Source organism: Suncus etruscus, chromosome X (assembly GCF_024139225.1).
Source record: "Suncus etruscus isolate mSunEtr1 chromosome X, mSunEtr1.pri.cur, whole genome shotgun sequence".
In the NCBI taxonomy this organism is placed as follows: Eukaryota; Metazoa; Chordata; class Mammalia; order Eulipotyphla; family Soricidae; genus Suncus; species Suncus etruscus.
Window position 1 is genome coordinate 65,393,651 of NC_064868.1, and position 14,141 is coordinate 65,407,791.

The following is a 14,141-nucleotide window of genomic DNA, read 5'->3' on the forward strand; positions in this document are numbered from 1 at the left end:
ACACTATTTTTGTCCTATCTATGCCTCATATAATGCTCATTTCCATGGTCTCTATAAGCACCTTTTAGAGGTAAATTACACACCAGGCAAGGTGCTGCAAAGTTTATGAACACACGTGCAATGTGATCTTTCCTTTCAAAATCTACCCTGCTGTGTTAATCAGTCATCACCTTCTTTCCGTCTCAAAACTATACCTATACACAGCAAGTAGATAATATATGAATATTGATAACATATTGTAATTAAGAGCAAAATCACACATTCTCAGATACTATAAAATTTAAGCAATTTTCTATATTATAACTAAGTCCTTAAAATATTCACAGAACCACTTCTGATTGTACAGTTACTTTGTTGTCCTCTAATAAAATCATTTCCTAAAATGTATCAAGATTAAAGATAATTATTATATTCATATCGACTAAGTATAAAAGTAGAATTGTTCAAATTATTAACTATTTCAGGCATACAAGTTGACAAACAAATATAACGATTAGCTCTTGGACTCAGGGGGTACTTTTTAATCCAGGTCAGTTCCTGTGCCCCAGAAGCAGTGACGAAATGGTGGGCTCCTCTCGGACACAAGGGGGGAGTGGTACCTTATTTTTTATTTTACTTTCAGGCCACACCTGGCTCACTCAGGTTACTCCAAGCTTTGTGTTCAGGAATTATTACTGGTGGTGCTTGAGGGACCATATGGAATGCCAGAAATAGAATGTGAGTTGGCTGCATACAAAGAAAACTAACTCACTGCTGTGCTATCTCTCTGGCCATTTAGAAGGGACCTTTCGAAAGCCAGTCAGTCCCTGCGCCCCCAGAAAAGCATGGATGTGATGCAAAAAGACAACACCCACTGAAGTGGACTCAGGGGAGCTCTACTTTTGGGGGTTAGGCTACACTTGGTGGTGCTCAGGGGTTACTACTGGCTCTGCACTTCCATAAACACAACCCTGTAGTTCACTATTTGCTTCAACTGCAAGCTATGATAAAGCATTCCAAGCCTATTATCATCACTCATATCAGACCTCATTCAGGTCTCCCTGGTCCAATAGCTTTAGAAAATGAATCAGCTGATCACTTAGCAATGTCAATATTTACATCACCTGTATAATAATAATAATGCTATAGACACAAATGCCCATTGCCTTCATGTACAATATTGCATCCCACTAAGACAAGCCAGATTGTTTGTACTTGTTCTGTTTGTGTTTCCTCTAAATTATGAATCACAAGTGGCAGGAGCTAACCTCTAGGTCTGAATACAAATAAATTATGAAACTGGATGTTATTCATATTAATTTATTCCCAAACAAACCATATCTACATGTAGTTATTGATACCTATTATCATTTTATAGGGGCTAGCCCTATGAATTCAGAAAGAGTAATGCCATTTGTTCCTTTTCCTTACATTGCTTTGTTATTATGAAAGTTCAAAAGGATAATGGACTAGCCTATACCAGCAAAAAAATTGCCCATCATTTTGTAATGAATGGTAAATCACGCATATTGCAGTCATACCTTAAGATCCTGAAGGACAAGCCATGGTTGAACATGCTCATAAACACTCAATTACTGAAAAACAATAAAGGGAGTATGCCTCCACTTGATTTCTTATCTTTATCATTGTTTTCTTAAAGATTTCTAAATCTGCCACAAGGAGAACCTCATACAGCTGCTAAAAACACTTCCAGAAAATCTACAAGCTCAAAAAAACAATTAATCCACCTATCTGCGTGAAAACTGAGAAAGATTGGATAGCAGGAAACCTAATCATCAGATGGAAAAGCTATGCATATATTTCTACAGAGGACAGTCCTAAAAGGAACTATGGATTAGACTATGTCTTATCAGAATTTGTCATCTGTACGACTCAAAAAGGCTTTTAGCTTTTAATTACCTTAAAAATCTATGTGAAAGACTTTTTTTCCAATAAGTTCAGCTGCAGTTATATTTTATACAGGAATCAAATTATAGTCATTTATCTTTTCAAACAAATAAGAATCAAATGCATCATGGTTCCCTATCCTCTATTAGGCAGTATCAAGAAGTGACACTCTGACAACCTCACAAGGCCCATGTCAGCAGGAACTAGCTAGAAGACTTCACTGTCCCAATTCCTAAACATCAGAACTTTTATTATAAGGGTTTATTATAATGGGTTTGATTTTTTGTTTTTTGTTTGTTTTTGTAATAAATAACCCCGGCACTCTGTTCTAAGTAGTTTCTTAATGTTTCAAGTTTTCTCTCTCTCTTTTTTTTTTTTTGGTTTTTAGGCCACACCCGGCATTGCTCAGGGGTTACTCCTGGCTGTCTGCTCAGAAATAGCTCCTGGCAGGCACGGGGGACCATATGGGACACCAGGATTCGAACCAACCACCTTTGGTCCTGGATCGGCTGCTTGCAAGGCAAACACCGCTGTGCTACCTCTCCGGGCCCAAGTTTTCTCTCTTTTAGACTATTTTTTTTTTGGTTTTGGGCCACACCCATTTGACACTCAGGGGTTACTCCTGGCTATGTGCTCAGAAATCGCCCCTGGCTTGGGGGGGACCATATGGGACGCCGGGGATCGAACCGTGGTCCGTCCTACGCTAGCACTTGCAAGGCAGGCACCTTACCTCTAGCGCCACCTTCCCGGCCCCTAGACTATTTTTATGCCACATTCAACATACAGGGAAAATGAATCTAGTTCTGGTAAGTTCAATACATTGCTATGGTTACATTTCCTAAACAAAATTTCTTTTTCTTTTCTGTTTCCCTGGCAACGGAGAGTCAAACATGCTCTAAGGTAAATGAACTACTGCTTACATACAACCTATTTGAACCAACTTGAGTCAGCTTCTAGGACTGGGAGCCTAGACCTATAAAGGAACCAAGGATTTCTTGACTACTCTGTGAAGATCAGATGACATCATCAGCTGTCGCCCTTTGGCTACAGAAAACCAATGATTTCCTGATTGCTCTGTACACACTGATGATGTCATTAGCTGAAGCTATTTGGATATGACCTACCTGAAACCTGATAGGCAGTGTGGAACAATATATGGATACTATTCCTACTTTTAAAAAATATTTTCAGTTTTGGGGCCGGCGAGGTGGCGCTAGAGGTAAGGTGTCTGCCTTGAAAGCGCTAGCCAAGGAAGGACTGTGGTTCCATCCCACGGCGTCCCATATGGTCCCCCCAAGCCAGGGGCGATTTCTGAGCACTTAGCCAGGAGTAACCCCTGAGCATCAAACGGGTGAGGCTCGAAAAAAAAATTTTTTTTTTCAGTTTAGGGAGAAAGGGGAAGATCTTAGGTTATACAGATTTCCATGGTCTCTGGTCAGCCACAAAAGGAGTGTCTCCCTTTAAAGGTTGAGAAATCAATTAGCAGGGATCCCTTGTAACTGTCATTTAGGGGCAGCTGCCCTCTGGGAATATAAGCCCTTCCCCCCCTCAAGTGCTGGAATAGCTGCTTTTCTCCAACTGCTTCACTGGATGGTTGCTGCCAGACTACTGGAAAATCTTTTGCTTGAACTCACTATTTCTGTTGCCCTGTTGCTTCTCCTACCTTTCTCTTGTGTCTGGTCCTCTCTGACCCATTGCCTTGGTCCCAACCTTAGCATTCTCTCTTTACCTCTCTAGGTTCGATGTCTGGCATCCCAGATGGTCTCCCAAGCCAAGAGCAATTTCTGAGCGCATAGCCAGGAGTAAACCCTTAAGCATCTGGGTGTAGTCCAAAGGTCAAAGAAAAACAAAAATTGACCAATGTAAATACTATATGAATGACAAAAGGAAAAAATGCACGTAAATATATCAACTTATGAAGAAAATATTGACAAGCCAGAACTTTTCATGACAATAACTGAAAAAAATCTAGGAAAAGATGAAGTTCAATCGGGCCCGGGGAGATAGCACAGCGGCGTTTGCCTTGCAAGCAGCTGACCCAGGACCTAAGGTGGTTGGTTCGAATCCCGGTGTCCCCTTGCCTGCCGGGAGCTATTTCTGAGCAGACAGCCAGGAGTAACCCCTGAGCACTGCTGGGTGTGGCCCCCCCCCCCAAAAAAAAAGATGAAGTTCAATCAAATAAAATTCTTTTTTTTTTTGGTTTTTGGGTCACATCCAGCAGCGCTCAGGGGTTACTCCTGGCTCTACGCTCAGAAATCACTCCTGGGCCCGGAGAGATAGCACAGCAGCATTTGCCTTGCAAGCAGCCGATCCAGGACCAAAGGTGGTTGGTTCGAATCCCAGTGTCCCATATGGTCCCCAGTGCCTGCCAGGAGCTATTTCTGAGCAGACAACCAGGAGTAACCCCTGAGCAATGCCGGGTGTGGCCCAAAAACCAAAAAAAAAAAAAAAAGAAATCACTCCTGGCAGGCTCAGGGGACCATATGGGATGCCAGGATTCGAACCACCAACCTTCTGCATGCAAGGCAAGCACCTTACCTCCATGCTATCTCTCTGGTCCCAAAATGAAATTCTTATATTCACAGCTAATAGAATAGATCATACAGAAAATGAGTGATTTTTCTCTATGATCAATAACAAAACAAGAATTATAGTTTCACCATTTCTTTTCAATATGCTTCCTGTCATAATTCGGGAGAAAAGGAATTAAAAGGTATTCATAGTAGACAGGAAAAAGTAAAGGAATCTGTTTATATATAACATAGTTTTTAGTGAAAAAAACCATAAAAATTTTTAAATAAGCTTTTTGAAATAAGTACATTCAGTAAGTTACAGAATATAAAACCAACATACAATAATTATTTGTATAGGCTAAAAACAAACGTGTATAATCACATGTACAACAATATTAAAAATAATGAAGTAGGGGCTAGAGAGAGATAGCATGGAGGTAAGGCGTTTGCCTTTCATGCAGGAGGTCATCAGTTCGAATCCCGGCATCCCATATGGTCCCCCATGCCTGCCAGGAGCAATTTCTGAGCATGGAGCCAGGAAAAACCTCTGAGCACTGCCGGGTGTGACCCAAAAAAAACACAAAAAAAATGAAGTAATTAGGAATACTTAAACCAAGAAGGAGGGCCCGGAGAGATAGCACAGCGGCGTTTGCCTCGCAAGCAGCCGATCCAGGACCAAAGGTGGTTGGTTCGAATCCCAGTGTCCCATATGGTCCCCCGTACCTGCCAGGAGGTATTTCTGAGCAGACAGACAGGAGTAACCCCTGAGCACCGCTGGTATGGCCCAAAAACCAAAAAAAGAAAAAAGAAAAAAAAAGAAGGTAAAATATATCTACTAAGAAAACTACAAAGTAGGGGCCGAAGAGATAGCATGGAGGTAAGGCATTTGCCTCTCATCCAGAAGGTTGGTGGCTCAAATTCTGGCATACCATATGGTCCCCTGAGCCTGCCAGGAGTGATTTCTGAGCATAGAGCCAGGAGTAACCCCTGAGCACTGCCGGGTGTGATCCAAAGAAGAAAAAAGAAAAAGAAAACTACAAAGTAAAAAATAAATGAAATAATATTTCATATTCATAGATTACAAGACTTACTGCACTATTCATACTGTAAGATGCCCCCAAAAGATGGGGGAAAATGTCTGTGTGTATTATAATGTGAATGCCGCCTGGAGCTGAAGCCTGAGTGCAGGGGAGGAGAGCATTTTAACCACTTGACATCAGCAGTGTTACACCCCCTTTATTGCGCAGACATACAACATAATCAGGTTAATGCACTTTCACCATCACATATAAAGCTTTGTTTAAGACTATTCGATTGATGCTGTGACTTTTCTTTTTTATAATAATAAAAAAGTATTTAAAATGTTTTTGGGGGGCCAGAGAGATAGCATGGAGGTAGGATGTTTGCCTTACATGCAGAAGGACAGTGGTTTGAATCATGGCATCCCATATGGTACCCCAAGCCTGCCAGGAGTGATTTCTGACCATAGAGCCAGGAGTAACCCCTGAGCGCTGCCTGATGTGACCAAAAAATAAAAATAAAATAGTTTTTTTTATTTTCTGATATAAAAGTAGTTAGGTAAAAGTGTTTAATTTGCTATGGACCACCATATTGTAAATATACTTCGGTCTTGCAGGCAGGTTGTTCCCACCTGCCATCTCCTGACGGTGTCTAGCATTGCGTTTATTAAATATTTTAGTACACCATTTGCTTTAGAATATTTTTTGTTTTCCTCATCTAAAAACTATGTGCATCTTATGGTGAGGTGCGTCTTTCAGAGCAAAAAATGCAGTAATATTATCGGAATCCATACTCTCCATAGCAATATAAGGATTCAGTGCAGTCCCAATTAAAATTACTATGTCAATTTTGCAGAAACAGAAAAAAAATACTAAAACTCACATGGACCTCCAAAAGAAGCACAACAATCATGGAAAAACAGTTGAAAGCCTTACATTTTTCACACTTTGTAACTTATCTTAAAACAACAGTAATTAAAATAGTATGGAACTCTTTTTTCCTATTGCAAACACTCCTATGTACAGAATACATAGCTTTGCTTGTGTCCTCTATAAGATACTTACTAAGCCACGGAAAAATCTGGGTTATTAAAAAAAATCTGTAAGTAAAGAAAAATTAAGTGAAAAATACTACGGGACTGGTATAATACTATATGTATGTGTGTGTATATATATATATATATATACACTACATATATACATGACAATGGAAGAGAGTAAAGAATCTGTTAATACAAACTATACCATATAAAATGATCTTTAAACAGTCCCAAGATCTGGAATAAAACAGTTCCTCAAAACTTGGTATCTACATGCCAACAAATGAGGCTTGACAATTGCTTTACACCATACATAAGAAAACAACTCAAAATGAGTTAAATATCTAACTTGAAATACAAAATTTTAAAACTTATAGATGACAAAGAAAAAAGATCATGATATTTAACTTGATAAACAAATTGTTCTTGAAATACAATGTCAAAAGCTCAAATAAGTAAAACAAATATAAGTATATGTAAAACTTTATATCAAAGAAAACATCCAATAACTTATTTTACTAAAGAAAAAATTGCGGGGCCGGAGAGATAGCATGGAGTTAAGGCGTTTGCCTCGCGTGCAGAAGGTCGGTGGTTGGAATACTGGCATCCCATAAGGTCCCCCGAGCCTGCCAAGGAGCAATTTCTGAGCATAGAGCCAGGAGTGACCCCTGAGCGCTGCCGGGTGTGATCCAAAACAAAACAAAAAAGAAAAAAAAGAAGTTAAAGAAAAAAGAAAAAATTGCTTGGAATCAAAATGATAGTATAGCAGGTAGGGTACTTGCTAGCAAGCTGCCAACCAACCAACCCAATCCCCTTAGCACAGAGCCAAGAATAAGCACCGTGCACTGCTGGGTATGGCCCAAAAAACAAAAATTATAATAAAGAAACTGCATGAAATAATATACATATATTTTTGTGCCAAAATGCAAGATATCTGCCGCAACATCACAAAGGGTATGGATAGGACACAGCTATATTTAAAGAGTCAAGGGCTGGGGCTGAGAGATCATACAAGTTTGTCACTTGTCTTCCATGTGGCTGATCTCAGTTACATCCCTGACATATAACTTGAGAAATGCTCAAGGAGTGATCCCAGAGCAGTCACTAAGCACTACCAGTGTGGTCCAAATTAAACTTACGTAAATGGTGCTATGGATTTTAGCAGGGGCCCTTCAGAGACAGGTTTGAACACCATTGAGATTACCACTATAGCAGGGCAGACCCTCACACCTGCCAAATGAAGTCCCTGAAAGGCGGCCCCCTGTTGGCCAAGGCAGCCTGCCCCCAGCTGGGAGAGAGGGAAATGAGCACCTGTTAGAGCAAACATTTAGCATATAATGGAGCTCACCTCCTCTGCTCTCTACCCCACCCCCATCACATAGGTCACATTTCCCTTAGTCATATAAGTCATGACCTCCTAGTCACATAGGTCACATTCTCAGACATGATACACTGCAAGAACACCTGACCAGTAAGAACCTTTGTTCAATCTTCCAGGGCAGGTAAATCCTGTTGGCTGTGAAACTGTTTTAAATACTCCTTCTCCCTTGGTCATAGTCATCTCACCACAGTCTCTCCGGAAGGTTTTATTCCATCCACTCCCTGTTCTCTGCTTTCCATCCATCCTAAACTCACCAAGGAATAGACATTGCCAGAATCTTCTAGAATGGATAATCTATATTATACCACAGTTTCTGTTTAAATATTAAATAACACAAAATTATATCATACAAAATTCTTAAGTCCTTTTAAATAATAACCATCATGATACACAGGTAACTGCATAAGACATCAATATTTAAAACTTGGCTTACTAAATCTTTCATTTTAGAATAATTTTAAAGTCTTTTCTCCTGTTAATTGTCTCAAATAATTAGATAACTATCATTATAACTCAACAAACATGTATTATATTGTTAATGACCGCTATATTTTTATTTAGTACTATATATACCTGACTCACAGAGAGTAATATATAAGAAATAGTTCATGGAGCTAAAGACATACTATAAGAGGCCAAGGCCCAGAACCTCATGGTTCCTCTGAGTACTGCTGGGAGCAATCCCCCAGGTAAAGCTGAGAGAAGCATTTGAGCATCTCCAGGTATGACCTCAAAACAAAATTAAAAAATAAGTCAATGAATGACCTTAAATGCTAAATTTTACAATGGGAGTCATTTTCCTCATCTGAAAATCAGAAAAGCTAAATATATTCTCTAAAGCAGTGCTTCTCAATTATTTTCTGTCATGCCCCCCTAGGAAGAGAACATTTTCTGTACCCCCACGTGACTGTAAATGGTATCTTTAGTTAAAAAATCTTTAACCTGCAAAACAAAAATATATAAAATAATTTGAGCTGAATTTTTAATCAAAGGTGATGTCTGGATTAATGGCTACAATGAGCACGTTTTGCAATGCATAGCTTTCAAAGCAAGTTTTGAAGCAGGACACAGCAACTCTCAGCTCCAGAGACATACAGAGACATAAACACGAGGATTAGTTTGTTATGACAGTGTTTGCTGAGGTCAAACACGCCCGCCTTTACTGAGCCTCGCGCCCCCCTGGGGGAGCACCCCACTATTTGAGAAGCACTGCTCTAAAGCAATATTGTTCAACAGAATTCCTTCAATAGTAGAAATGTTAAAATTATTTTAATTATTCAGCCCTTAAAATATGACAAATCATAAGAGGAAAAGAATTTTAACTTAGGGGGCAGAGAGATAGCACAGCGGTAGGGCGTTTGCCTTGCAAGCGGCCAACCCAGGACCAGTGTTGGTTCGAATCCTGGCACATGGTCCCCCGTGCCTGCCAGGAGTGATTTCCGAGCAGAGAGCCAGGAGTAACCCCTGAGCATCGCCGGGTGTAGCCAAAAAATAATAATAATAATTTTAACTTAAAGTTAAACAGCTAGTGGCTACAACATGGAACCACAAAGCATAAATAAAAGTCCATTTTACACTGCTAGGAGTAAGCAGCTGAGCATAACCAGATGTGGCCCAACTCACCACCACCTGAAAAACAGATTCTAAAACTACACACATGGGATTCTGTGTTAATGTTATCTATATATAATACATATACCAAAATATATATGATACCTCCTTATAAAGAACTAATATTTGCTTGCCTAGACTATTAAGGTTCAAGTAAAAAAAAGTGATCTAAGTCACTAACAAGATTTCATAAGACATTAAGGTTCTTTCAGCTCTAAAATTGCATGCTATATGAATGTCCTAAATGTATGCATTCAATATTCATTCAGTAATCTAAATTAGAACTCACTAACTGATTTAAAGTCTTCTTTGTTTTATCAGTTTCTATTTGGGGGGGGGCATACCAGGGAGGAGGCGTAGGAATTACACCTAGCTCTGCACTCAGAAATTACTCCTGGCAGACACCGCTGTGCTATCTCTCCGGACCCTATATTCATATTTTTAATAGTACACACTACCATCCATATTTGCCCCAACCTTAGAGGGAAGCATTCTCTAGCAGGCTGTTTATGGGACCACAAGGTACACAAAGGGGCTGGGGAAACATGTTAAACCACGGATGGAACTCAGGGCCTCGTGTGCTCTACCATTTGAGCAATTTCCCTGGGTCCTTAACTTCATTTTTAATAATGTAGTAAAAGTTTCATATCTTTAAGAGGTAGAAAACCAAGGTAACACCTTTCCCTTTTTTGGTCACATTTTAAAAATGGTTACCAAAAGAAATTGTAGTAAGATGAATAGGTGAGGGAGGACATCCTAAGGATAGTATTCAGGAAAGGCAAAGCCAGAATTTTATTGCCATTCATTCGTCTCTTCTGATATACTAGTGACTTCTCGCATATTCTCTTGGTCTTACTGTCTGACAAATTCTATTTTACCTTCATCTAGTTTATTTTACGTGATTACAAAGCAAAAATGGTTCCCACAAGATCATGTGTTTCATCTGTCTTATAAAAGGGTTTTATAAGCATTAATAAAATGGGATGCTTATCTAGCCCATGTTCTATATTGAACAGCTTAGCAATTTACATACACATAATTCTACAAAAGGCCCATCTGCTCTCTTACCTATATTTTACTCGCTATTTACCCTAAATAACTAACTTGTACATTTCCAAATCTTGATTTGGTTATCAGTTACTGTGGTAACTTTGCTCACCTTAAGCTTATATCTCTTAAGCATATTTTTCTAGTATTTTGGTAACTTTTCCATCATTGCACTACTGTATTATGCTTGTCTATATTCCTATTTCTTCCCCCTACTAAAATGCAAGCTCACAAATGAAAGGGTCTATTGGGGTTTTTTTTTTTACTGCTCTAAATGTGTTCAATAATTACTGAATGAAGAAATTCATTTTAGGGCCCAGAGAGATAGCACAGCAATGTTTGCCTTGCAAGCAGCCGATCCAGGACCAAAGGTGGTTGGTTCGAATCCCGATGTCCCATATGGTCCCCCTTGCCTGCCAGGAGCTATTTCTGAGCAGACAGCCAGGAGTGACCCCTGAGCACTACCGGGTGTGGCCCAAAAACAAAAACAAAAACAAAATTTATTTTATTCCTTTAGTATTACATATGCCTCCTGTAATTCCCTAGGGACATCATCAACTCCTAGGAATGTTTTCAAAGTTCTGTCACCAGAATGAGACCCTCTCTATTATCCTTATTTGCTCTGCACAGTCCATAATGCCATACTTTGTTATATATCCAACTTCCCTTTTAGTTCTTTGCTTTTGTTACCTTTGTAATACACAAACCCAATCTCATAACTAAAGTGCCTAATCCTTGAAGGCATAGTTTGATTCTCCTGCTACCCCATTATCCTGCATAGTGGTATATGTATAAAATAGACAAATGTCTGTTAAGAATTAAAATTTAGAAGGTCTATCCTACAGAGCTGACAGTACTTTAATGACTGATGAACAAGTGGTGGTAAAAATTAAGTTTTGTTGTCAGTAATATAAGGATATACTGAAGTACAGCAAATACAAGTAAATTTTTAACTGTTCTTGGGATTATGAATGAGACAAGGCTTTATTCTCTAAAACCAATGTTTTCTCAGGAAATAGTATCTCTTTTTTTGTTCATCTTAAAAAGCCTTAGTTCTTTCTTGAAATATCCTATCTCTCCCATCACGTTTCCTAATTAAATTTTGTTCGATAAAACTAAAATGTTTGCTTCATTACTAATATACATATATATATATAAAAAGAGGCACTGTAACCACAGCTATATTCATTAAAGGTAACTAACTGATTAAAAAGAAACCACTGTAATCCGAACACTGTATTCTAATTAAAGAACAATTGTATTTATAAACAAATTTAGAGTGGCCAATGTTACTGGGAGAAGGAGAATTACGATCGGAGCCTAGCAAAAAAAAAAAAAAAAAAACTGTCAGCAAAGAACCTGACTGGCGCCAACTCAATTTATCGCTCGATTTTAGGTACCATGCCCCTCTAAATTGCTGCTGCAATTGAATAAAAACTGAACCGTTGGCCAAATGGTCCCAAATTCCATTACGAATTTGGGACGACAGCCTTCTCCGCATTTAGAAAGATAATGTCTCCCCATCTCTTAATTCTGAGGATCAACTGAATTCGAAACGTCCTCTACCCTGGACCAACGATACTGCTCTCCTTATCACAGTCCCCAAACTCCCTCCGTGGCTGCTTTCCATAATTAATCCTCCTTTCCTGCAGCTAGCGCGTCTCCGACTTAGCGTCCACACTTTCGCCTCGGCGCTCGCCCGGCCCGAGGTCACAAAGGCAACCTCTCGCCCCCGAAGGCTGCCGGTCCCCGGCGGACCTTCCAGAATGAAGGACTTCTAACCTGGGCCACTCGAGCCGCTCCCGACCTTCGCAGCTGACGCGACATCCATCGTGTCCCCGAACCCCAGACAGAAACGAAAGGCCTCCTCAGAATTGCTGTGTGCCGTTGGTTTTCCAAAGCAACAGCTGCGGCTGCCCAGCGCCAGGAAGGTAACCTGAGCAGCGCCATCTTGGGCGAGGGAAGAGGCGCTTGGAGCGGAGGATTGTGGGAAATCGGCGGGCCGAACCTGAGCGCTTCCCCCCCCCCCCCGCCCACGTCTGCCTAACCTGAGACCGGAAGTAACCTCTTCGGGAGGATTGGATGGATTGGCTTGGAGGGTGTTTTTGGTTCCCAGAGTAGGTATTTAATACTATTTTGTTTTTTGGGTCACACCCCGCAGCGCTCAGGGGTCACTCCTGGCTCTATGCTCAGAAATCGCTCCTGGCAGGCTCGGAGGACCATATGGGATGCCGGGATTCCAACCACCATCCTTCTGCATGCAAGGCAAATGCCTTACCTCCATGCTGTCTCTTCAGCCCCAAGTTTTTGTTTTTGATTTGTTTTGACCCAGAGCTTATTTTCTGACAGGAACTCATCATGTCTATAGTATTGGACCTCCCTTCTTTTGTGTCAATTTTTTTTTATTTTGCAGTAATGCTGTCTGGTGTGCACCATGTTGGTTGGGATTATCTTCACTGATCAATAGTTCTGCTCTGATTTGGCTCTAAGATCATGCTCTTCAAATAAATAGATATATGTGTTTCTCAAAAAAAAACTATAAAATGAATAAGTGAGAATTTGCAGTGATATATAACTGGTTTTTCTTTGTAATTTAGTGAGAACTTTCATTTATGTGTTCATTATGACATTTTATTGGAAGTTCTTTTTTATCTCATTTACTTGCTTAATTGTGAGAACTTGGGTTTCTAATATTATATTGAATGATAGTGCCAGAAGGCAAAACAGAGATCACCCCACTCTGTGGCCTTACCCCTCCCATCAGACCATTACTGGGCCTTGGGACCATTGAATCCTAGGCTTTGAGGAGGCACTGTTGGATTTCCCAACATTCTGTGAAGGTCAGAAGTCCTGATGTCTATTTCTTTCTTTACTGGTGGCTTGCCTCTCCTCTGAGACATTTAAAAGGCAGGATTCCTTGTAAGAGGGTTGAGGCTAGACATTCCCATCAGATCAGAAGTCCAGATCTCTACTTCCTCCTGTACTGAAAGTGTATACTTTCAGTCCTGTCCCAGCTTTCCCTAGACTGTTGGTTCTGGGTAATAGTGCCCCAGAGGGTAACCACTTACTGAACAATGCCTCATTCATATAAACTATCCTCACAGATTTTGATATTTTGAAAGTTGAAATTAATTACAATCAAAAATGGAAAAAAGTGAACACTTGAAAATTGAAACAACTTACTACAGGACAACCATTGGGTTAAAAAGGAAACAATAAATCAAAAGATTCTTGGAGACAAATGAGAATTAAAAAAATCAACCTAAACTAATGGAACACAGCAAAAGTGGTGTTGAAGGGAGTTATTACCAATATAAATTTTCATTAGAAACAACAAATGGCCAACATAAGTAACCTAAAAAAAAACTTAAGCACTGGAAAAAGACAAATAGAGGGAAATCAAGACAAACATAAGGAAAGAATTAAACTTATAGCAAAAATCAATAAAATGAAAACTATAAAACAGTGCATGTAATCAATAAAATCAATCATTTGCTAAAAGAATAAGCACTGTTAACACACCATTAAATAGACTCATAATAAAAGAGAGAAGACTAATAAAATGAATCCGAAACTAAATGGGTGACATCTCAAGAGATAACAAAGAAATCCAAAGGCAAATCTAGCATTACTATGAAAATCA

The 14,141-nt window shown here is 39.6% G+C and overlaps 1 protein-coding gene across 1 annotated transcript in view; it reads right to left on the reverse strand.

The window, feature by feature from the left end:
* Positions 1 to 12,453, reverse strand: part of ABCB7 (ATP binding cassette subfamily B member 7) — a 99,311-nt gene extending 86,858 nt beyond the window's left edge. Inside the window, exon 1 of the mRNA XM_049767221.1 lies at positions 12,281 to 12,453. Coding sequence (XP_049623178.1) covers positions 12,281 to 12,448 — 168 coding nt within the window. The 5' untranslated portion in view covers positions 12,449 to 12,453. The remainder of the gene's footprint in view (positions 1 to 12,280) is intronic.
* Between the last annotated feature and the right edge of the window lie 1,688 nt (positions 12,454 to 14,141).